A 23,727-nucleotide genomic window follows, 5' to 3' on the forward strand; every position below is an offset into this window, starting at 1 on the left:
GCTAATTAGCATATATAAATAAGGTAACAGTCCCCATCAGCCCGACTGCCTCTTGCAAGTTATGAGTAATCAGTCCTTTGCACTAAAGAATAAAATAATGCCTTCCTTGGTGCTGGGCTGTGTTCTGGATGGTCCAGGTTTCTGGATAACCCACCTGTCTCAGCAGTTGGTTTCTGTCATTTGTTAAGGTAGGGGTAAAGATGGGGTACAGTATCCTTCCCTACCTTGTTTATTCTGATGAGTGAATAGCATGACTCCCTATGATGGGAATACTTTCATCACTACCTCATGGTTCACCCTCTGAGCTAGTACTAAAATTCCAGAGAGCACAGATGCCAGAAGAGTATTTTGATAACACTACTCCATCCAACTGCAAGAATAAGAGACTGTAATGATATGGTCTTCTAAAAATACTAAATTATAGGACTGATAGAACTGGAAGGGAGCTTAGGAATATCCTATTTTATAGGAAAGAACACTGAGGCCCAGATAAAAGTGATGACTTCCCAAGTATCACATGGATAATCTACTTGCCACTCTGTGGAGACAGATTTACCTCTTTAATAGTCGTAAAATAATAAGAATAGCTAACGTTTGCTAAACACCTTTTAAACTGGGCACTGTGCTGGGTATTATGATGTAAGTACAGACCTAATTTCTAAGATTCAAAATATGCATATAGATTGTAAAAAGTTATACATCATAAATGGTTTACAGCGCACCCGTCCCCTAATTCCCTAATATAAGAGGATTTGGGTACTAAATCCTAGGGGGATGGGGACAGGCCCTGAAACCAGTTTATACTAGATGTGTATACAAATCATTACAACAAGCACTCAGGGGGTTGGCTTCAGCTCACAGAGCAGAAGACATTTAGGACTGGCCTGCAGTCTCACTGCCAGGCAGTTTGAGGCCAGGAAGATGACAAACTCTACCATACACTGTGTATTCCAGGGCAGGTCACTTAATCTCTTTGAACCCCAACCTCCATACGTGCAAAACAGAGCAAATCATCTGCCCTGACAACCACACAGTAGGGAGAGATGTCTGATGAGACAACAGATGTGGAAGCAATTTGTAGACTTTGAGGCTCTATTGTTAGCATTTCTGGTTACTTTTATAACTATCTCCCAGCCTTAGACTTTCACCAGCAAACGTGTGTCAAAGTACAGCATTTAAGAGGAAACTCAGAAGCAGAGATATCCCAACAAACTCACATCAAACACCTTCTGAGAAAGTCCAGGAAGCTGGTGTCATAGGTTTTCAGCACCATCATGAGGTCCTTGGAATCTGGGTATCTTTTTTTCCCCTTGTTGTTGGTTATATTTTTAGGAAAACCTTTGGAATCTGTAGAGATACAACATTCTGTATTTACTTTCAGGTGTAAATATTTAGTGGTCACATCATGCTGCTGCTTAGAGTGGCCTCTGTAGCTCTTTTGCTGTCTTACACACTCGCCTCATGCCACACCCCAATAAACACACACACACACACACACACACAGTCTCAGTTTGAAATAACCATGTGTAGATTACCCAAGGAATACAATTTGCTTTAAAAATTGATTTTTTCCTACTATTCAGTATGTTCTGAACTTCCTTTCCAAATCAAAGAAATAACTTAAATGGTTTAACACCAACCAAGTAGAATAATAATGCTAATGATAATAATAACAATGGTAAAGTAAATCTTAAGTGACAAGTTCCTGTGAAATTGTACAAATACCCATTTCCTTTTGGATCATGGCCTTAGCCCTCCCACTTCATCCTACATTGCCCTTTTTTACCAATGACCAAAGAAGAATCAAGCTCACAGTCTTATAAATAACAAAGCTCCTAAAGTCATGATCATGTAATTGTTTTCTAGTATAAGCTTTTCTCACTCTGGCCCTCATCAATCATTCCCTCTGACCCCTTCTTACTACCTGAGCCACCTGGGCCACCTAAGTATAATATCTTACCAGCCTTGAGACAACACCATTTTGCTGCTAATTAGGGGTATTAACTAGGAGTCGCCAGGGGCAGAGGAGCAGTTGGCAGCCCAAACCTGGGAAAGGAACAGTCAAGAACTCAAGTGGACAACAGTGTTTCCCAAACTTATTTTGTCATAAGAATCACAAGGAGCTGTCATTAAAAACATCAAATCCTGGGTCCTGTCTCAATCTTCCCATAGCATAGCTTATAGAAGAGAATCATAGGAATTAGCTTTTTTGCCAAGTCCCCAAATGATTCTTACATTTGGATAGAGTTTGGAAAACACTGACGAAGATGCAGTTCTCAGCAACATTCCTTCTTTTGCAGGAAGTGAAGACATGGATGTTGCTGCCAAAATCCCGTCACCATCCTACAGCCTAGTGCTGATGGTAGAAATAAGGAACTCTATGAAGTGGATGTGCCTATGTCTTTAGAACGTTCCTACAAAGGTGATCTGTGTTCCCTTCCTGCTACTCCCCACCTAGATGCTATCTCATGAATTCAGTGTTACAGGCTCAAGATGTGTCTTCCCACAATGACTCTGCCTAATTCAAAAGGCTGAATTATTAAGTTGTGGGTAGAAAAAGTCTATCTGGGATCCAAAGACCAGTCCCCGTGCTCCATGTGTAAATTAGACTGAGGAGCCAGCCAGATCCTCTGCCTACCGCCAGATTGCTCGGTTAATGTGTGGGCACCATTCTATGGCAACCAGGACACTGCCTTGCTGAGAGGCAAGGTCTCCAAAGCTCCAGCCATGATTACAAAGTGATATTTAAAAGAATTAACCATTGTAATGAATGGCATGGGACTGGCTAATCAGAATGAAAGACAGCCCTGGCACTGGAGTAGGCTCATAGAGCACCTCTGCTTGCTTCGCCTTCAGCTTTTAGGTTTTTGGATCATGGAGAGTTTAAGGAGTCCTGGGAGAGGGCCAGGGAGTCTGCAGCTGTAGCAGGGCTCAGGGCTGTGGCTTTTTACCAAATGGTACAGAAATAGACAAATCATAACCCCCACATGGCTGAATCAGTTCATACTGACCAGCATGACACAAACCCTTTTATCCTAAAGGATCTTCCCACAAGAGTGTTCTGGACCTTCCTACTGATGGGGCAAGTTGTGAACAGAAATTGTGTGATTTGCATACATATTCAGAGGCTGCTCTTAGTTGAAAATCAGAGATGGGAGGGCCAGGAATGTCTGGGATTTTATAGCCAGAGGGAGTCCATGAACCGACCTGACAACAATGGCTGGTCAGAAATGTCACTCCAGGTAGCATGGAGTCCCTGTCTGTGGAGTTCCCTTTTCCTCCTATTTGGCTTTGCTCCACTTTGCTGACCTTCAGGCCACTCTGGCTGTTTCTATCTGCGACTCTTAGCTTCCTGTGGTTCTTTAAAGGGATTTTAAGTCTGGGACTTGCTGCATCTTTTTGGTGCATGTGTGTTGAAAGCCTTGCCTCAGTTGATACCTTGTCGACCCATCCTTCCATCTTGTATAGGACCACTTAAATAGAAAGGCAGAGGATCATAAAAATCCAGAATTCTGGGAATTATGAGGAAAGGGGCAGCCTGGGCTGTGGACGAAGTTTACTCCCAGCAATCAGACAGATGACACATACATAACTACCAGCCACAACACATCAAAGCAAAACGAAGTCCTTGCTTAACCGTTGCCATGAACCTGACATGGTAAGGTCTGGAGGGTAAGAAGAATTTTAGCAGGAGAAACAATAATGCAGCAATGGAATTTCCACTATTCTTGAAATGGAGCTTCTGCTCTTTGATTTCCCTGCATAGTGCATAGTGTGAGAGGGCAAGCTGCTTGGGACAGTGGGGAGAACTTCCAGGAGAGGATGCAGTTACAATATTTTGAGGTTGCAATATTTGCTGATAGCTCTTCTGAGCAGGGACCTGGCTATTCTCCTCCCCCTGAGTGTTTTTACTGTCAAGACCCTGTTCCCATTGTGACTCCCCCATCCCGTCTCCTTCGTGCTATCTGATTCCCCTGCTCATTATCTTTTACTTCTCTGAAAGATGCTCTTAATCACAGCCCTTTGATATGTGACCAGGGGAAAAGAAAGAAATGAGCCTTAAGGTATGGCAGGTGTCTTCAAAGCCTGTGACACCTCATTAGACACACTAGGACTTACCAAAGAATGTCTGTCTCCTGGAGGCCGTCTGAATGAAGCCGGCTGGCGGCAGACCCAGCACCTTAATAAGGATAATTCAATGGGTTCATTCTTTGTGGGATCACAGTTTCAAAGGCTGAGGGGTGGAGCGTACTTTGGTCAAGCTTTGCCTTCTACAGATAAGGATCCAAAGCATGAAGTAATAGCATCAGGTCAGTAGCAGAGCAAACCCAGAGCCTGGGCCTTTTAACTCCTAATCCAGGGCTGGTTTCATATCCTAAGAATCAACACTGGCCATGTTATTCTACACAAACATAAGCACCAACTAGGGGTGGACCACCACCCTTGATAGCAGCCAGATGTCATTGTCAAAGCAAATAAACTTGTATACATGCTGCCATGTCGGAATTAAAGAATGATATATCCCACCGTGGAGCACTGGAAAGGGAGATGATGAAAATCACTGGATGAGCATCAGAAAATTGTAAGACAAAATACCTTCTTGAAAAGAAAAGTGTAGCACCTACTTGTTCATCTTTTCCTGCTGCACCTTAGAGGGGCACACAGAAATAAGGAAATTACAGTGTGGGTCACCTACACTTGCTGCTCGGTTCCCACCCATAATCCATCCATTACCCTGCTCTTCTGTTCCTCAGACCCTTTGACACTGAGGTCAAGAGGAAGCTGAGTCAGTTCTGGGGCTGTAGGAAAGTTGAAACATAGGACCCGTTCTCTTTGGTATTGGAAGCAGGAGTGGTCTGGGGATGCTTTATAAAATCATTCATTATCAGCCTCAGAAGCCATCTTCTCTGCTCCCCTCATTTTATAGTCTAGAGCCGGGAAATGACTAGTCAAAAAGACAGAGCCAGGACTAAGACCCCAGGTTTAATGACTCGCAGGCCAGTGTTCATTCCACCACAGCTATTTTTACCTAAGTTATTTTAATACTTTATTATTAGTTTCAATCATGAAATGAAATTATCTATGTTTAGTCATTCTCAAGGCTATGTGTGTTTCTCTAACTTTGAGACAATCCGGAAAATAGAAATTTGGCAAAGATGATAGATAGATAGATAGATAGATAGATAGATAGATAGATAGATAGAGATAGATAGATATAGATAGATAGATAGATAGATAGATAGATAGATAGATAGATAGAGATAGATAGATATAGATAGATAGATAGATAGATAGATAGATAGATAGAGATAGATAGATATAGATAGATAGATAGATAGATAGATAGATAGATAGCCAGCCAGCCAGCTAGCTTGGTGTTTGCACACAAAATATCTTTGTTCACTGGGAAAATCCTAAAATGTAAAATTTAAAATTTTTAAGGTTATTTTTCTATTTTGTCTAATTTATTTCCATAACAAGATGGCTTTCAAGTGAAAGCATAATAGATAAAAATTAATAATCATATAATGAGTCTTGGTAAAGCCTTGCTATTAGGAGATAGTTTTCCCAGAAAACTGTCATTTCCCATAATGAATGACTAATGCCTGAACAATACACATATTTTGAAGTCAAATAATTTCCAATTCTTTGTTTTCAACATTTTAATCAGGTTGTCAGCTGACAGGTTGGTAAACATAATTTTAGATGACAGATCACCATTTGATTCTTACATAGAACTCAAAAGGAGTCACCGAATTATACGACATTAATTAGAACAGGCTTCCTCACTGGGTTCACATCTACACCACCAAGCAATTGGAATAACATTGATCCCGAGCCCAGGCATTCTAGCAAGAAGCATTATTCACCTATGGGTATAGGCATTAATTTGAAAAAAAAAAAAAAAAACCCAGCTCTGTTCATTTTTCTAAGAGCTGTATGCCCAATAGGATTTCACATTTTATTTTCAATAATTATCAAAATTTGCACACCAGATATACTTTAATGGTAATTTACCAGAAAGAAATTTTTACACATGAAGCTTACGGTATCAGGAAATTTTTAAAGCTATAATGATTGATAGAAGTTTCTAAACATAAACGTATATTAAATTAGAATAAAATTCCGTGGAGGAAGTAGAAAAAAGAGTAGAAACAGGAAAAAAGAACAAAGTAAAATAATTGCACAACTCTTAAGAACTCGTTCACATACTTTCAGATAGATTTTAACGGGTGTCATGTCAGTCTGGTTTTGCATTCTTTCGGATATTTTTGAAAGAGCAGTGTAATAGTTTCATTTTAAAATGTCACTATTTACAATATGATGGAAATGACATCCTCTGCAACTATTTAAATTTATGATAAAAATGTCAGATGTCGACTTGAAAAGTACAAGAGAGTACACAATTTCAAAACTACTTTTAGGAAATACCCAACAACAACAACAACCACAACAAAGTATGCAGGCCATGGTCCTGGGCGAGTCTGATGCAGCCCAGTGTCTGAGGGCCAAGCCCGTGGTCTCCGTGGGAGCCGACCGCCAGCCCTCCCCGTACCTCCATGATGCAGGCCAGCTGCTCCACCTCATTCTCCCCAGGGAACAGGGGGTAGCCCGTGTACAACTCTGCCATGATGCAGCCCAGGCTCCACATGTCAATGGCCATGTCGTAGGGGTGGCCCAGGATCACTTCTGGGGATCGGTAGAACCGGCTTTGGATGTACGTGTATACTGCGGAGGCAAAGTAAGAGAAAACTCACGGGAAAAACTCCTTACTCTCCAGAGCACTGTCCCCCAGGACACCTTCTCAGTTAGACTGCGTCCCCGCTGGCAGGGAAAGGGAAGTCCAGCAGGCCAGCACTTAGAACTCTCATTACACATAACAGTATCAAATCCGCACAGCAATCTGATTATAAAGGAGGTGTTATTGTCCCTGCTTTATTGATAACGAACTCCAACGTAAGCATTGTTGTAGGAAAGTGAATTTAAGTCAGCCAACTTTATAACAAACAAACAAAACACAAGACAAATATAAGACAGTTTTTAAACTGTCAGATTAATTTGAGGTAGACAGCTTCTGAGTCTTGTGACTTTTGGCAAGGGAAGAGGCATATCAAGTTAGAAAGGGAGCATGCAAAGTTTATATTCAATATAGCATGTGCACTTATTGTATAGAAAGAAAAATCTCAACAGATGAGGATGAATAGACTGAAGTCGAAGAAATGGAACACAGTCGTTATTTCCACATAACTGGGGTTTCTGGTTACCTGGGGAGAGGCAGGGATTCTGTAACCACTTTTCTGTTGTTTAAATTGCTTATTGTCAGAACATAATTCTGTGATTTAAAACAAAATAGAGATTTTAAAAAAATAATGTTTATACCCTGCCTGCTTCCCAAATGTATTTGTGGTACTTTGCAAAGTACATATGCACAGAGCATTTTAGGACATGGATTTAATGGTATTTACATTATGTTTAGTATGTGCCAGGCACGATTCCAAGTACTTTTATAGATAAGCCCTTTCAACCTTTATATTCTGTGAAGCAAGTAGTATTATTGCCTCCAATTTAAAGAAGAGAAAACTGAGGCATACAGAGGTTAAAATGTCAAGGTTACTCAGTTATAAGCGACAGAGCTGGGATTTGAGAGTAGGCAGTCCAATTCTAGTATCAATATTAGATACTGCCTCACAGTTAAAATAAAGATAAAAAAGAAGTCAGAAAATATGCAAAGGGGGAAATGACTGCTAGAAACCAAGGATAAAATAATTACAAATTCAGTTCCGAGCATCTTGGCAGCCAAGATAAATGAAAACTGAAAAGTTACACAGCTTTCAACATCTGAGAAGGGAAAACATACAAGTTCTTAGTGGGAAGCATTACTTTTTAGCTGGAATTTCTTATAGGATTCATACACAAAAGACATAAAGGTCTTATGTCCTCAAAAATTGATCTGCCAGAGAGAGGTCCAGATGGAGGACACAGAGGCCTGCTGTTGCCATGGCATGTGGTCCTGGCTGCTGTGGAGGCCGTTGCCAGGGTTTCCCCTGCCTCAATGTGAAGAGCTTAGAAAGAGGAGGAGAGGAGAACTCCCCTGGCCATCTCTGTGACCCCAGCCACCGCATTTTACACAGACAGGAGGGAAACAGAGGGAGAGAAGGGAAGGACCATGCGGAGTGGAAATATTAAAGATGGGAGAGAGGAAAATGAATGAAAATAAAGATACTGATTCAAAAGAGTGAAGAATACAAAGATGAGTCTGAAAAGGACCTGGAGGGGTTAACTAATGAAAATGAAAAAAGTGATGCCAGCATAACAGAGATGGCTTGTGAGGAGAAAGAGAATATTAACCAAGACTTAAAAGAGAATGAAACAGTAATAGAACACACCAAACAGCTTTCTGATCCTGACAAATCTTTGCGGGATGAGGTCTCACCAAGAAGAAACGACTTCATTTCGGTACCGAGTATTCAACCTTTGGATCCCATATCAGATTCAGATAGTGAAAACTCTTTCCAGGAGTCCAAACTAGAAAGCCAGAAAGGCTTGGAGGAGGAAGAGGATGAGGAAGTAAGGAGATATATTATGGAGAAAATTGTGCAAGCTAACAAGCTTCTACAGAATCAAGAACCCATGAATGATAAAAGGGAGTGAAAACTTAAGCTCAAGGACAAATTAGTTGATCTGGAAGTTCCTCCACCAAAAGACACTAATACTTACAAAAGTTATCTTGAAAATGAAAGAAATACATCGGGAAACTGTCACAGTGATGTATTTCCAATGATTTGGGACAAGAAAATTTGCTGCTGTCACTTACTAATGGAAGCTGTGAAATAAACAAGGATAGGATGATACTGGTAGAGAGAGAGGGAAAATTTGAACTTCTGAATTTGCAAGACATTGAAGAGTCAGGGGTATTTGCCTCCCATTAATAATGCAAATAGTACAGAAAATGACCCTCAGCAGTTGTTACGCAGATCTTCCAACTCCTCTGTCAGTGGCATCAAGAAAGAAGATTCTGCAGCAAAGATTGATGCTGTCACTCACTCATCAACAGGAGAGCCGTTGGCTTATATCCCTCAGCCACCACTCAACCGCAAGACTTGTCCAAGCTCTGCTGCCAACTCAGATCGAAGTAAAGGGAATGGGAAATCTAATCAGGACAGTCTGCACATATCTCATCAGTGATCTCAACATACTGCCTTTCCCCTCAACAGAAAGAACTACAAAAACGAGAACAAAAGAGAGAAAAGCTGAAAAGAGAGGAACAGCAACAGAAAATAGAAGAAGAGAAAGAAGAAAAGAGGGAGAATGACATAGTATTTAAAGCATGGTTGCAAAAGAAAAGAGAGCAGGTCTTAGAAATGAGGAGAATTCAGCAAGCAAAGCAGATTGAAGACATGAACACTAGAGTAAGTAAAACTTTCCTGAAAAATAAGTTCATACAGATAGGAAAGCTGAACTTAATTACAAAAGGGAGTCTGGATATCAGCCTATGAAAGAAGCAGAAAAGTGGTTCAAGAACAACCCTTGCAAAAGATGAAACATGCAGATGACTTTCCAATGAGGTTCTAAGAGGCCTTGTGAAAATAAAATGATTCCTATTTTGTTCAGACTTTGAAGGAACAGAAAATAGAAAACGATCAATTCGGGCCGGGCGCGGTGGCTCACGCTTGTAATCCCAGCACTTTGGGAGGCCGAGGCGGGCGGATCACGAGGTCAGGAGATCGAGACCACGGTGAAACCCCGTCTCTACTAAAAATACAAAAAAATTAGCCGGGCGTGGTGGCGGGCACCTGTAGTCCCAGCTACTCGGAGAGGCTGAGGCAGGAGAATGGCGTGAACCCGGGAGGCGGAGCTTGCAGTGAGCCGAGATTGCGCCACTGCACTCCAGCCTGGGCGACAGAGCGAGACTCCGTCTCAAAAAAAAAAAAAAAAAAAAAAGAAAACGATCAATTCATTTTTTCAAGATGTAACTTTGGTATTCAAACAGGACAAAGATACATACACACACACACAAACCCTACAGACTGGTCTCACTTAAGACTAGACATATAGAAACCTTATGTAAATCTTTAGCAAATTAAAGACACCAAATTATTTAATTTAAAAAAATTTTAAAAATTGAAAATCCAAGAGAAAATTTTGAAAATCATCCATATCCTTACTAAAAAAAAAGATCTATATGTAAAGTACAAGTCGAAAATTCAACCCTAAGCTCTTCCAGGCTCATCTCCAGTGATAACCACTTTTAACAGTGTGGTGCAAATCCTTTTATATCTTCCTTATATTTATATATTTACATGTCAAAAGTTTCATTATTCAGTTTTTTTCACTTACTTCATCATGGATATCTGTCTAGGCCATTACATTTAAATCTCTCTTTTCAAATAGCTGCGTGGTATTACAGCGTTAATTTATTAAACCCTTCTTCATTTGTAAATGTTTAGGTTGGTTCCAATGTTGTGCTAGTTAACAGTGCAGTAGTGAAGATGTACATTCTATGGGAACATCTGTAATCTGTAGGAGAGGTTCTTCAGAGGGGAGTTTATAATTTTTGAAGGTTTAGAGTGAAATATTTGTTAAAGATGCAAAAGTATCCTCCCAAAAGATAATATGAATTTATAGTTCCTCCAACAATATGTGAGAGTGAGTGGCTAACACTGTATGTGATGCATCGACTTATTTCTTTCTTCAAACTAATAATATACATGCTTGTATATGAGCATGTGTGAGACATAATAAGAAATAGATATAGGACTCTACCCTTAGTTTTTGGCACAGAGCTCCTAAAACCTTTTTAATTTCTTGAGTGGTAGGGGTTCTACATGTAGCTCTTGTTCTAATAATTGACCTTTTATCCTGGCTTCTGACACAGAGCTCCTAATCCTTTGGAACTTCTTAGGTGATAGGACTGTCTTTGTTCTAATGAGATGACTCTTGGTGGGCTCCTGAATAGGGGCTGGTTGCCAGAAAGACTAAGCCATGATTAGAAGCTTGGAACTTTCAGTTCTAACTCCTTTCTTCTAGGAAGGGGGAAGGGGCTAGAGATTGAGTTAATAACTTCAATGACTATGTGATGACACCTTCATAAAAATCCCCAAGCTGCAGGATTCAGAGAGCTTCCAGGGTATGGGAAATGTGCTGTTGGGAGGTTGGCGCGCCCCCAAGAGGGCATGGAAGCTTCACACCCCTTCCCAATACTTTGCCTTGTGTATCTCTTCATCTGTGTCTCTTATTATATTCTTTGTTAATAAACTTGTAAATGTGTTTCCCTGAAAAAAAAATTGATCCACCTAATATTTGGAAACATCCATCTAGTAGTCCTTTCTTCAGCCTCAGGAAGCTTCCTCTGACAGCCCTTGCCACCTTAAAAGCTGGTCCCAAAGTCCTTGTGTTGTGTATCTTTAACACAGCCTGTGTATATCTCTAATCATTGTATTCACCATATTATTTTTATCTTTCTGTCTCTTACATTAGACAGTAAGCAACCTGAGGACAGGGAATGTTCACAATTGTTCCTGGTACCCAGGACAGTGACTGACACAAAACAGATCATAAATGTCTGTTGAATGGTACATGTTCTCTATAGCAAACCTGATAGAAGCCAAAAGAACACAATATTAGGTAAAGTTCAGTAAACGCTGTGAAAATGTACTCCAAGCTACTTTTTTGGATCCTAGCTTGAAAAAGTATAAAACCTAGAGGATCTGGGGCAGTGAATTCCAAACTTCAGAATGACTGTGGTTTCTAAAGTGCAAACTCCTAGCTACTTCCCAGAAATTTGGATTAGGAACATGCGGGGTGAGGCCCTGGAAACTACAATTTTTCAGAGCCCCAAAGCAATTCAGATACACATTTAGTCAGTTTTGGGACTCACTATTCTTGGATAATTCCATATTTATAGAATATGAGAGCTTGAAAGCACCCTTATAGTATTTGGATACAACTTTCTTAAATTATAGATGAGGAAACTTGGGCTCAGAGAAGTGAAGCAACTTGTTCAAAATCATACTGGTAGTGGTGCTAGCTGAGCGCAGGCTAGAAGCCAGGCGACCTTGTATGTGAAGGGAGAGAAATTGCAATAGGAAAACTCAGATGATAGGACTGGCATGGGGCCCACCTTTCTGGTGTCCATAACAGCTTGATCCAAAGTCAATGACTTTAACAGAGACTTGGCCCTTTTGGTATAGCACTATATTTTCCTAGAGAGAAGAAAAGAATATGTCAAGCTATGGTAATGCTGCCCTAGGCCCTCTGCTTACCTAAATGATCCTCATCCTTCAGGGCCCAGTTCAAATATGACCACCTCCTTGGGCCTCCTCCCACATCCTCTCCAAAATCCCATCATCCTCCGCTCTGACTTTCCATTTGACTTGTGGTAGGCGTTTCTTATTTGGACCTCATAGTCACTGATTTGCAGAGTTTCTTTTGCATATATTTTGTCACTTTCCCCCTATTGATTCTGCAACACCTGAAAATTGTGACTTTATCTTCTTTGGCGCCTGGTTCTAGGCCTTGCTTGCATGGCCTTAGAAATGCCATTGATTGAATTTGTTCGACATTCCCATTAAATGCCCTCCATTGATATACTGCTATGACAGTAGAGCACCAAAAAAAAAAAAAAAAAAAAAATGTCAAAGGCAATGATTTGATTGGCGTTTGTGATTCCTACACAGTCTAGGGAATAGAATGGGTATTTCCAGAGTGTTTCCGTGGGAGGACGGAGGTGGTACTCACGGGCTTGAGATCGCAGTGAATGATTTTCTCTACAGAAAGCATCTGCAAGCACTTCAAAACAGAGAGAGTGAAGCGCCGAACTATCGACAGACTGAAGCCTTGAAAGTTGTTATTCTTCATCAACTCATACAAGTTGATTCTGGAAAAGAGGGGAAAAGTGATGCATATGGGTGTAAAAAAATATATAAGGCTGAGTTTGAACCTGCAAACAATCTTGTATCACCTGGTTTCTGTCTAGTAGCGGGCAAGCCTCAGAGCAGGAGGCAGGGCTTTCATGCCCTTATAGACTCAGCTTTCCCACTGAATCACGGTGGGCCCAGGGTGAAACTGTGTCAGACTCTCAGATGTCCCCTCATTCCTTATGTGACAAGGCCACTGAAGCACTTTGTTATGCAGGTGGGTTAAGAGGTTGACCCAAACTTCTGAAATAGTCATAGTTCCTCAGGCCCTTGCGAGGGACCCAGGAAGCCCACCAGTCACTCCAACAAGCAGCCACTCCTGCCCAGGCCTAATAAGGGCTGTCTAAGGACATCAGGTTCCTGACAAGTAAGGAACAAGAGAGTGGGCAGATGGGGGCTGAGGCCAAAGGGAGCCCCTGCACCACCCAAAGTGTGGCTGTTTGGTCCCACCTAGCTGTTCTTTTGAGAAATGAAAGCTAGCTTTTGCCAGAGAATCTTAAATTCTCTAGGGTGGCAGAAGCCTACTATATTATATGAAGTTTACAGACTTACGAATGTTAGAAACTAATATTAATACAATGCATTTGAAAAAGAAACATTTATTTATGAGCTGTCAGTTGCAACCTCTGTTTAAGCTGTGAGATGGGGAGAGAAGGGAAAGAGCATGACCCCAAAATGGCTCTGCAGCAAACTTCTGCTGGTTCCTCCTCATCTTCCATTTCTAAGATCGTCTAGCTTTGGTAGTATTTAGCAAGCCACTCATTCTTAATGTTTTTTTAGAGATAGGGTCTTGCTGTGTTGTCCAGGCTGGTCTCAAACTTTTGGATTCAAGTGACCTCCCAACTTGGCCTCCCAAAATGCTGAGATTACAGGTGTGAGTCACCATACCCAGTCAGAGCCGTTCATTCTTTTTTGTTTGTTTGTTTGTTTGAGACAGAGTCTTGCTCTGTTGCCCAAACTGGAGTGCAGTGGCACAGTCTCAGTTCACTGCAACCTCTGCCTCCCTCATTTAAGCGATTCTCCTGCCTTAGCCTCTCGAGTAGCTGGGATTACAGGCACGCACCACCACGCCCAGCTATTTTTAGTAGAGATAAGGTTTTTAGTGAAATGGGGTTTTTAGTACAGATGTGTCTTTAGCAGAGATGGGGTTTCACCATGTTGGCCAGGCTGGTCTCGAACTCCTGACTTCAAGTGATCCACTCGCCTCGGCCTCCCAAAGTGCTGGGATTACAGGCGCGAGCCACCAGGCCCAGCCACCATTCATTCTTGAGGGCTGCAATGGAGATGTGAGTCTTGGCTCTGGCCCCATCCTGACTAGCCACCTGGGCAACTCCCTCATCTCTCTGAGCTTTGGATTCCCCCTGCACACCCCTGGCCCTCTGACCGCCCAGAGCTCTTTCAAGCACAATGACATCCTAACTGTGCATTGTGATTCACAGCCAAGAAAGGCAGACTGGGCTGTCCGTTTGGCCACAGAGAAGATAATTTACCTCTGCATATCAGAGACTCGACCACGCTTTGTAATAACCAGAAATGGTGAGGAGAGTGTCACCTTACCTGCTAATTCAAATGTAGCTGGTTCCTAGAATTTCACCATCAGCGATGGTGTCATGGGGGCACTGAGCTACCAGCTTGCTGAATCCAGTAACACTCTGAGAGCTCACCCCTCATTATTCTCCTTTGCTAAATGCATTCTGGGTTTCTAGTTTTATACAAATTGCATCAGATGGTCTTCCCAGAGAGAAAAATAATCAAATTAGCATGTCCTTGCAATTAGCATGCCTTGTCAGCTCCAATATTCAGCCAGGCCATGCCAATCTATTTAAGTCAGGCTCTGCTCTCTTACCAAAAATATGTGCTCTTGTCCTTATTTACTCTGAGCAGCCAGCTGCCTGTTCCTTTGGGTTTCAGCCTCTGCACGATCAGGCCAGAAAGCCAATGAGTGTGGAAAATGATCGCAAACAAAGAAATGTCCTTGTTGACTACTTCAGTTTAGCTCTTGAGGAAAGAGGCCTTGTTTTGGTCATGTCACCTGGCTCAGTACCCAGCACCAGGGAAGTATATCACAGGTATGCTGGCAGGTGACAGGCATAACAAGATGGCCTGCTTTCATCCCAGCCTCCTTGCTCTTGGGCATTCTGGATAACTGAGTGACTGTCATGTCCATTCTAGTTATTAAATATTCACATCCACAAAAATCTAGTGTTCTGACCTCAAACACTATCACTTAGGTAACTTTTCCAGAGAAAATGAGTTAAGAAGAAAAGGCAGCTGACCCCAGGAGCTCAAAGGTGATGCAGAAGTGATTGCGAAAGTAGAAAAAGTCCTTCATATGCACCACATTGTAGGTGTTGTCTTTGTCCTTCTTTCTGAGAGCTTCCAGGATCTTCACCTCCGTCAGGGCCTGCTCGTGAAATCTGAGGTGATGGGGAGTGGCAGGCAGGGTGGGAAATGGGGACAGAAACATCAGTGTCAGGTCCCACTGCAGCAGTCAGCCCCTCCCCATGACCCCAACAAGACTGTCTAGTGGCAGGAAGCACTAAAAACGCCACACTCTCACCTCCTCTTTGCCCCCTCATGGAATCAGACGGGTAGAAAGAGAAAAGGGAGAACAAAAGGGAAGATCGGAGGGAGAGGCACAGTCAGGAAGGGCTGGCATTCTGCAGGGGCCAGAGTCAGGCAGTCCCTCCTCTGTGGCCTACGTCGTCCCCCAAGCCACACCTCTTCTTGTTCCTGATGATTTTCAGGGCCACCAGCTCATTGTTTTTGTGATCCAAGCACTTGGCCACCTGTCCAAAGGACCCCTTCCCGATCATCTCCAGAACTTCATAGCGGTAGGCAATGTGATCATGCAGGACCTGTGGAAGCCAGGCCGGAGGTGAAGAGCAAAGCCGTGGGCTCCCAGGCCTTCCTGGCACATGGCCCTGGCATTCCTATCCCCAGATTATGGCTGACTCCTGGAGGAATTTTCTAACTACACTGGGCACTTGTGCAACTCTCGCCTTCATCTCATTGTGACTGCAATGGGGAGCTTGTTGCCTGGATTCTGGGCCACCCATGTGGTGCCAGGGAAAGTCCCACAGGCTTGATCCATGTCAAGCAGCACAAAGAACATTGGATGGTTTTAGGAAACTTGGGATCTAGTCCCAGTATTGTAGTTCTAGTTCTAATCCTCTAGTTTTCTGCATGTTTTAGGACCTATAAAGTAAGAGGGTTGGACAAAGTGGCCCTGAAAGTCCCTTTCAGTTTGGACATTTTATGAGTCTTGAAGTTAAGCAGCATCTCTGGTTTGGGGAAAGTTTTATTTCTGACCCCTGATGTGTCTCTATCAATTAGAGAAGGCGTTAGTTCTCCTCTGCCTCTTCCTGGCCAAATTTGGTTCTCCTTTGGGCTTACTGGGATTTAATCCTATCCTGGAGTTAGCAATACAGAACTTGGACTTTTCTTGGTGAAGAGAAATATTTCAAGAGCCAGAATCACCCACGTCTCTCCCTATGCTGGAAACTAGGGAGCAGGGGGTTAATCAAAACCACAGAAAATGTTCTATTAAAAAGACTTCAGCTTTAGCCAAGCAATTTATCCGTTCTGAGCTGCAGTGCTGTTGTCTGTAAAGTGAAGATGCTGGATAAGATTATCTCTAAGGTCCTCAAGCTCTGTGGGTCTCTAATTTCTAGTGTTACACTCATGAGTTTGGGAGAGGTGAAGGATTAAGTGTTTGTGTACAAGTCCTCAGGATGTGTTTGAGAATGTGCGCTGGGGGGTCTGTTCATACAGGAGGAATCAAGACTGAATTGAACACGTACAACTTTCCTGATCTATGGATGTAGGTTAGTCTACTTGTAAGGTCTGTCATGAGAATGTATGGGAAAAGGACAGGGACAGGATCCACACACATGTTGCTATAAAATTACATATGTGTTTTCTTAGCATTTGTGCTTGCCTTCTGCATACTACCACTTTGTGTCATAATTGTTCGTCCGCATGTCAACTTTGACATTGATTATGGTTACTTGAAAGCAAGAACCATTTTGTATTCATTTGTGATGGCTTCCTTTATATTTCCAGAGTCTAGTAGATGCCCAAGTTTGTGATAGATTATCAATACATAGGCATTCAATTAACATTTGTTGACAAAATAAAGTGAGAATGCAGCTATGCTGCTTGCTTGGGAATTTGGCTGTGTGCAGTATGTATTTGTGTGTGTACTGGAATGCAATAAGGATGGTGATTCTGAACTTACAGAGAACACACATGGTCCCTTTCTTCCCCACAATGCCCCACAAAAAAAAAAAAAAAAAAAAAAAAAAAAGGCTTTTCTAAGATTTGAGACTGAAGAACTGAGTTCCAATGAATTAACTTAAAAGTAGTACTGACACCCTTAGGGAATTCCCCAGAGACCCTAGGCTCAAGTAGGGTGGAGCAGAGGAGGGAGCAGGGAGGGAGGGGTTGAGGAGGTCTAGCTGAATGAGAGTTAGGATTTATACTGGCGATTCCCAGCTGGGCACAGTGGCTCACACCTGTAATCCCAGCCCTTTGGGAGGCCAAGACAGATGGATCGCCTGAGGTCAGGAGTTTGAGGCCAGCCTGGCCAACACGGTGAAACCCTGCCTCTACTAAAAATACAAAAATCAGCCAGGCATGGTGGCGGGCGCCTGTAATCCCTACTACTCTGGAGGCTGAAGCAAGAGAATCGCCTGAACCCAGGAGGTGGAGTTTGCAGTGAGCCGTGATCACACCACTGCACTCCAGCCTGGGCAACTCCATCTCAAAAAATATATATACATATTTATACTGGAGATTCCTAAACTAGGATCCACTAACCCCCTATAATTTTACGTATGCGCAGGTTGTCTTTTCTGAGATGAGGACCTATAGCTTTTATCAGGCTCCCAAAGGGATGCTTGACCGAAAATACTGAAAACCCGGGCTCTAGAAGGCAGCTGTGTGACAGAAACGAAATCCTTGCTTCTCAAAGTGTGGTCCAAGGATCAGCAGCACAGGCATCACCTGGAAGCTCAGGCCCCAGCCCCAGACCTGCTGGATAAGAACTTGCGTTTTAACAAGATCCTCCAAGTGATTTGTGTTCACAGTAATGCTAGGCAAACACGGCCCTAAATGCTATTAGTAAAACCTGCCTCTTCTATGAGCCATCAGACTCATCTTGTATCTTAAATCCAAGCTGCAATGAAATGTTCCGAAGAGGAGCTTCCTAACAGCCCACAGCCTAGTGGACTAAGCAGCACACATCCCAACATGCTCAGCCCCGGGACTCACTGCTCAGCTTTCACCTTAAGGCTGGGAAGAGGCACTGTCCTGGGGAAGCCAAGGGCTACAGTCAGAAGAGGAGGAGGAAGAGGAGCTGTTGGGATCAACTTCTTAAAAACAGAATGAAATTAAGCTCTATGCACCAGGGTCTACAGTGACAAAAGCTTTTTTGTCTGTGGGGGAAGTGACATCTACTATAAAATAGAAAAGAGTCCATGTATGGGGCTCGTATTGAAGAGACAAAAAAGGGAATGTTGGGGAAACTGCTCCTTATTTCAGTCTGGCCTTTTGCAGTGGGCTATTCAGGGAAGGAACCTGTGGGGAGCTCACTCAGGTTGCAAACCGGCCACCCCAGCTACGCCTGGGGGAAAATCAGTCTTCCATTCGTAGAGTATGTTGCATACTAAATTGCATGTTTCCCCATTGTCAAACATGGTATTTCTTTGGTTTGGCACTGCGAGAATACTTCAGGACATCTAGCCTCCAACATATCAGCACCAAATACTACAAAATACCCCTGCTTTTTTCCTTTCTAGACTACCTCTTGTCCCCAGGCCCCTGCAGGTTCCCATGGCCCCCACCCCCATCACCTTCAGATAGGAGCCATGCTCATCATCAAAACTCGTCTTGCTAAATTTCTCAGGAGCCCTGTCGAGCTTCTTGGCTTCAAGCCCCAGGAACCACAGCTCCGCGTAGCCCAGGATTTCACTTTGCTCATATGGAGACAGCTGGTTCTTAAAAAGCTTTAGGGCCTCTGTGTGAAAGACACTACAGTTGTGAGTTAAGCTGAGGCAGCGTGGGATTCGCCCCGGATGCAAACGATGGCATCCCTTCCAGGTCACGAGCCATCAGCCTGTTCCCCAGCTGGGTGGCTCACTGAGGACCCTGCATCTGGCATCTCACGAGATGGAAGTATGACAAGGATAAATGTCAAGGTCTTGTATTTATTTCAACAAATCAAGAAAAGCACACAAGGACAGGGAAAGGGAGAGCTCAGTCCCCAAAAACCTGGGGGTGGAGCAGCGCGCGGGTAAAAATCCCAGGAGTAAAATTAGTGTCAACAATAGTATACAGTTTAGGTGGCAAGTCGCCCAAGTTAATGTGGAATTAAGCTATAATTAGTCTGTCTTGAGAGGCTTTGAGAACTGTAATGTCTGCAGGGCCAGACAGGTAACATAAAGGCAACATTAAAGGCCCAGGAGGCTTCACGCTCAAATCTGCAGCTGAATCAGGAAGGACCTCAGATTGCGAGGAGAGATTATGAGTTAGGACTTCTCTACACCGGCCAGATCGCATCGGCGCTCTGGTGCATGGTCAGGGGTAAAATTCACAGTAACTGATGAACTAGAGCATTCTCAGAGAAAAGGAACTAGGATTAGGACAGGGGGCACCATATTATTTGACAAACTGCTGAAGCGTTAGAGAGGGAACTGCAAGGAAAAAGAAAAAGACTTATAGGGGACAAGACTTCTGTTTTCATATATGTGAAGGGCAGTCAGGTAGAAGCTGAATAAGGCATGTTCTTTGCCCAGAGGACAGAGCCAAAGCATCAGATAGCAGGGGGCCAGATAGCAGCTCTGTAAAGGCAGAACTAGCTCAGGACTGAAATTATCTCTTCATGCATAGTTCCTGGAGTTGTTTAAGAACAACAAGCACCAATTTCCGTTTCTAAGCTGTGGTGGAACAGCTGTAAAGCATCTGATGATGGCACACATAGTGGATGCTCGGTGGATTTGGGTTCCCTTCCTTTGCATCCTAGTAGGTTATGAGTCTCTGAACCCCGTTAGAAGTCTAGCTACTGGCCAAAAACCCATGTGTAATCTTTCAGGCCTGACCACAAGGCAATCCACAAAGGCTTCACCTGGCAAGCCTCATGGGCAAAGCTGCCCTCCCTGCACCAGAGCTGGTGCACAGCCAATGCATTGCAGTCTCTGGAGGAAGCTACAGCCAAGGACTGAAACCCCTGGCTGGCCGTGCTCTTCCACATGTCTACATTTCTAATTAAGATCCCCCTACAGAGGCTCCTCTCCAACACCTCCTTATCAAGAGGAAGGAGCAAGCTTCAGCACCCTTTGCTCTGCTCTCAGTATTCAGTACCTTTCCACTTCCAGCCCTTCCACTCTCTCAATGCCTTCCCCCTGGCCCCTGGGTCCATAAAATGACAGGAGCCTTTTGTCTGGGCTCCTTAGGCAAATGAGACACTTCCTTCTGTCTGCATTGGTACATCCCGCCCTTGCCCAGAGCCACTCCATGGGGGAAATTCAGCCTCCTATTCAGCCTCTTGCTTATACTACCACAGTCAGAGGTTCAACGCTTAACTTTTACTTTCCTCTTGGCTCCCTGCCTTCATTGACTACTCTGACATCTGGCAGCTTAGCTCACTCCAGCGCAGCTTAGCTCTTAACACCCTGACCTTCCATAACCACCCCGCCACCCTGCTACTGCCCCAAAGGCATACCTGCCGCTGTCAGAGGCAGCTTGTGCTTCTTTGGTGACTTCTCCTCTGCCTTGGGATCGTGGGTTTTAATGCTAGGGTGGAAAGGTATTTCTGAAGCCTTGAGCTCTGAGGCCGGCATCTGATTGTGAGCTTGATTCTCCTGTCCAGGAAAAGAGGTTTGCAATAAATAACTACTTAGGACTCTCCTGGGGGCCACAAACCATTTATTTAACCAAAGACACCCACCCTCAGCCAGGCTCTTTACCTACCTCTCCAGGGAGAAAACAGTGATTAAGAGACAGTAGGTTCTCCCCACCTCTCTCCCAAAGGAGGCGTCTGTCTGACTCACAGTAATCCTGGGGAGACCCCTGTACCCTACAGTATGCCGCTGACAACCCCAGCAACATCTCACTATAGGAAGAGATGGGAACAGTTTTTCACTGCTGCTCTTAAGAAGGTGAGTTCCCAACTAGACAGAGTGACTTGCCCAGGAGCACGTGGACTTCTGTGTGTGTGACACCTCTTTCAATTGGCACTTTCCCACATATGATCTCATTTGGTCCCTACACAAAAGAAGTAGGAGGACATGGGAGGAAACTAATATTTTGTATGGTTCCACCTTTTATGCACCAGCACTTCATTTTTCCTTTTCTCAGTGAATCCTCCTGACAGCTCTAGAGAGGGCCCGTTTTGTAGCTAAGAAAAGGTCAAGGACTTATTTGCTCGAGCTTATAGTCATTGTAAAGAACGAGAACAGGACTAGAACCCGCCTCTTCAGCGGATACTGTGCTTTTCCCCACCATCCTCGGCCTTTCTAAAACTGGCTTTGGACTAAAACCAGGTCTTTCAACTGCCTTCTCAGGGTCCAGTCCGTCTGCGCTCACCTGATACAGCAGGGATGACTGCAGCAGGACCTTCTTGCTAATGTGTGGGAAGCTTACCATATTCTTCTTCCCCTTGGTGTCCACAAAGGGGAGTGAAGTAACACTGGTGTTCTGTAGAAGGAGAAATTGCATACGTTACAAAAGTCTTGGGCAAGAAAACATCTCCCTTCCCAATCCCCCAACGAGAATGAGCCTAACCCCAATCTGGACATAAACCTGTTCTTAAAGTTCTTGGCAAGAAATGCAGATTCCAGAGCAGCAGAGTCAACAGCCACACGGGCTCTGGGTTTGAGTCCCTGCTCTACTACTTACTAGCTGCAGGCTTTCAACAGCTCACATTGACTCTTTCTCGAAACCTCAATTATTTCATCACTACCATGGAAACAACAATGGGGCCTACCTCATAATGCTTTTGTGAGGTAAATGACTCAATATATAGAGAGCATTCTGTAAGTGCTGGCCAGTATTATTATTACTCCAATATCTTACCACCCTAACGCAGGGAAGTTCTTCCTGTTATATCACACAATCTTCCTCAGTGCAACATAAGTTTCCATCTCCTCTATGACTACATTATTGACTTGACCTACTCACTTGGATCCCTGCCCTCCTGCACGGATTGATTGACTGATTAATCAGGAGAGCGGTCACAATAGCTAAAATTTGGAAACGACCGAAGTATCCATCAACAGATGAATGAATAAAGAAAATGTGATACTTAAACACAATGGAATACTATTCAGTCATAAAAAAGAATGAGAACCTGTCGTCTGCAACAATATGGATAGAACTAGAGATCATTATGCCAAGTGAGATAAGCCAGGCACAGGAAGAGAAATATCACATGTTCTCACTTATTTGTGGGATCTAAAAATCCAAACAATTGGATCAAGGGAGACAGAGATTAAAAGGATGGTTGTCAGAGGCTGGGAAGGGTAGTGGTCGGGGGAGAGATGGGGATGGTTAATGGGTACAAAAACATAGACTGAATAAGACCTCGTGTTTGATAGCACAACAGGGTGACTGTAATCAATAGTAATTTAATTGTATTTTATTGTATGTAACACAAAGGATAAATGTTTGAGGGGACGAATACCCCATTATCCATGATGTGATTATTACACATTGCATATCTATATCAAAACATCTCATGTATCCCATAAATATATGCACCTACTATATACCCACAAAAATTAAAAACATTTTAAAAAATCATGTGGAGATGGGGCGTGGTGATGTGGATAGAGTGCTGTCATCATGTTATGATACATGCTATGATAAACTGGCCAAAACTGCCTGTTCAAAGCTACCCTGGCCACTCACCTCTCCTCATTCTCTCCTAGAGAAAAGGAGCTGACCATCACTCCCTACCTTATGAAAGACTTGGGTCATTCTGGAGTTCTTGATATTGGAAGTTGGCTTCTGGACTTGAACCGAAGGTTTGCTTCCAACCTGGATCAAGTGGAAGAAAATAGGAACAGTGCTTGGCATGGCTTCATCCCACACTGCATATTTTTGTTACATTACAATAAACAAACTATGCTTGAGGCCAGCTCTCCTGACCCCTAAGCTGGGAAGAGCCAAGAGAGGCTCCGGTAAGTACTCAATGAATGTATGAATGGATGATTATCCAAACAAATGATCTTTCCCAAAGTGTTCATCCTGGATGTGCTTGGCCTATGGTGTTCGTGCTTTAAAAAAATCCATATGGCCTTTTCTTCCAACAAAATCTTAACTAGAGACCCTGGACATGGTAAGGAGTAACAGCCGAGCTACTCTTGCTCTTTAGAAAGGAAAATGGCCATTGCCTTGCCTGGAAGTCTTTTCACCCTGAGTGTGGCTCTGAAGGTGCCATAGTGGAACCCACCCAGTGGAACACAGGCACCCAGCCTGGACACCAGTGCCCTGATCAGAAGAGACTTCACACCTAGAAAGGGTGAGGAGGAGAAGACCAAAATACTAGAGCAGTGTGTCCCAGAGGGTGGCAAGCACCCTGCAGAGGAAGGGGACGTAATGTGTACAGTACACAGATAAAGAGTTATCTAATGGGTATGGATTTACTGTAATATCCATTTGAAAAACTGTAATGAGCACAGTGAACTTGTAACATTGTGGTTGTTATTATTTAGGATGAGATTATGATTATCGTTTTGAGACGGAATCTCGCTCTGTCGCCAGGCTGGAGTGCAGTGGTACAATCTCAGCTCACTGCAACCTCTGCCTC

The 23,727-nt window shown here is 43.3% G+C and overlaps 2 protein-coding genes across 17 annotated transcripts in view; one reads left to right on the forward strand and one right to left on the reverse strand.

Annotated features, from left to right (window-relative positions):
- Window positions 1-23,727, reverse strand: part of DYRK4 (dual specificity tyrosine phosphorylation regulated kinase 4) — a 42,265-nt gene that overhangs the window by 2,369 nt on the left and 16,169 nt on the right. For 6 of the 16 annotated variants that reach the window (XM_055281036.2, XM_055281035.2, XM_063639883.1 and 3 more), the window contains 11 exons: window positions 22,875-22,955; window positions 21,504-21,614; window positions 20,641-20,779; window positions 18,773-18,936; window positions 15,639-15,775; window positions 15,194-15,334; window positions 12,739-12,877; window positions 12,122-12,203; window positions 6,557-6,729; window positions 4,120-4,180; window positions 1,218-1,347 (listed from right to left, as the gene is read on the reverse strand). In XM_055281036.2, the coding sequence (XP_055137011.1) occupies window positions 1,218-1,347; window positions 4,120-4,180; window positions 6,557-6,729; window positions 12,122-12,203; window positions 12,739-12,877; window positions 15,194-15,334; window positions 15,639-15,775; window positions 18,773-18,936; window positions 20,641-20,779; window positions 21,504-21,614; window positions 22,875-22,955 (1,358 nt within the window). Of the gene's footprint in view, window positions 1-1,217; window positions 1,348-1,960; window positions 2,047-4,119; window positions 4,181-6,556; window positions 6,730-12,121; window positions 12,204-12,738; window positions 12,878-15,193; window positions 15,335-15,638; window positions 15,776-18,772; window positions 18,937-20,640; window positions 20,780-21,389; window positions 21,615-21,815; window positions 21,834-22,874; window positions 22,956-23,727 lie in introns of those variants that run through there. The other 10 variants (XM_055281034.2, XM_055281033.2, XM_055281032.2 and 7 more) reach the window with 6 other exon arrangements.
- Window positions 6,717-12,743, forward strand: LOC129483508 (coiled-coil domain-containing protein 181). Its single transcript, XM_055281043.2, is given in 5 exon segments — window positions 6,717-8,230; window positions 8,232-8,743; window positions 8,746-8,900; window positions 8,902-9,157; window positions 9,160-12,743. Coding segments are annotated over 5 exon segments (1,302 nt in total). The 5' UTR covers window positions 6,717-8,189; the 3' UTR covers window positions 9,498-12,743.

This window comes from Symphalangus syndactylus, chromosome 5, assembly GCF_028878055.3.
Source record: "Symphalangus syndactylus isolate Jambi chromosome 5, NHGRI_mSymSyn1-v2.1_pri, whole genome shotgun sequence".
Lineage (NCBI taxonomy): Eukaryota > Metazoa > Chordata > Mammalia > Primates > Hylobatidae > Symphalangus > Symphalangus syndactylus.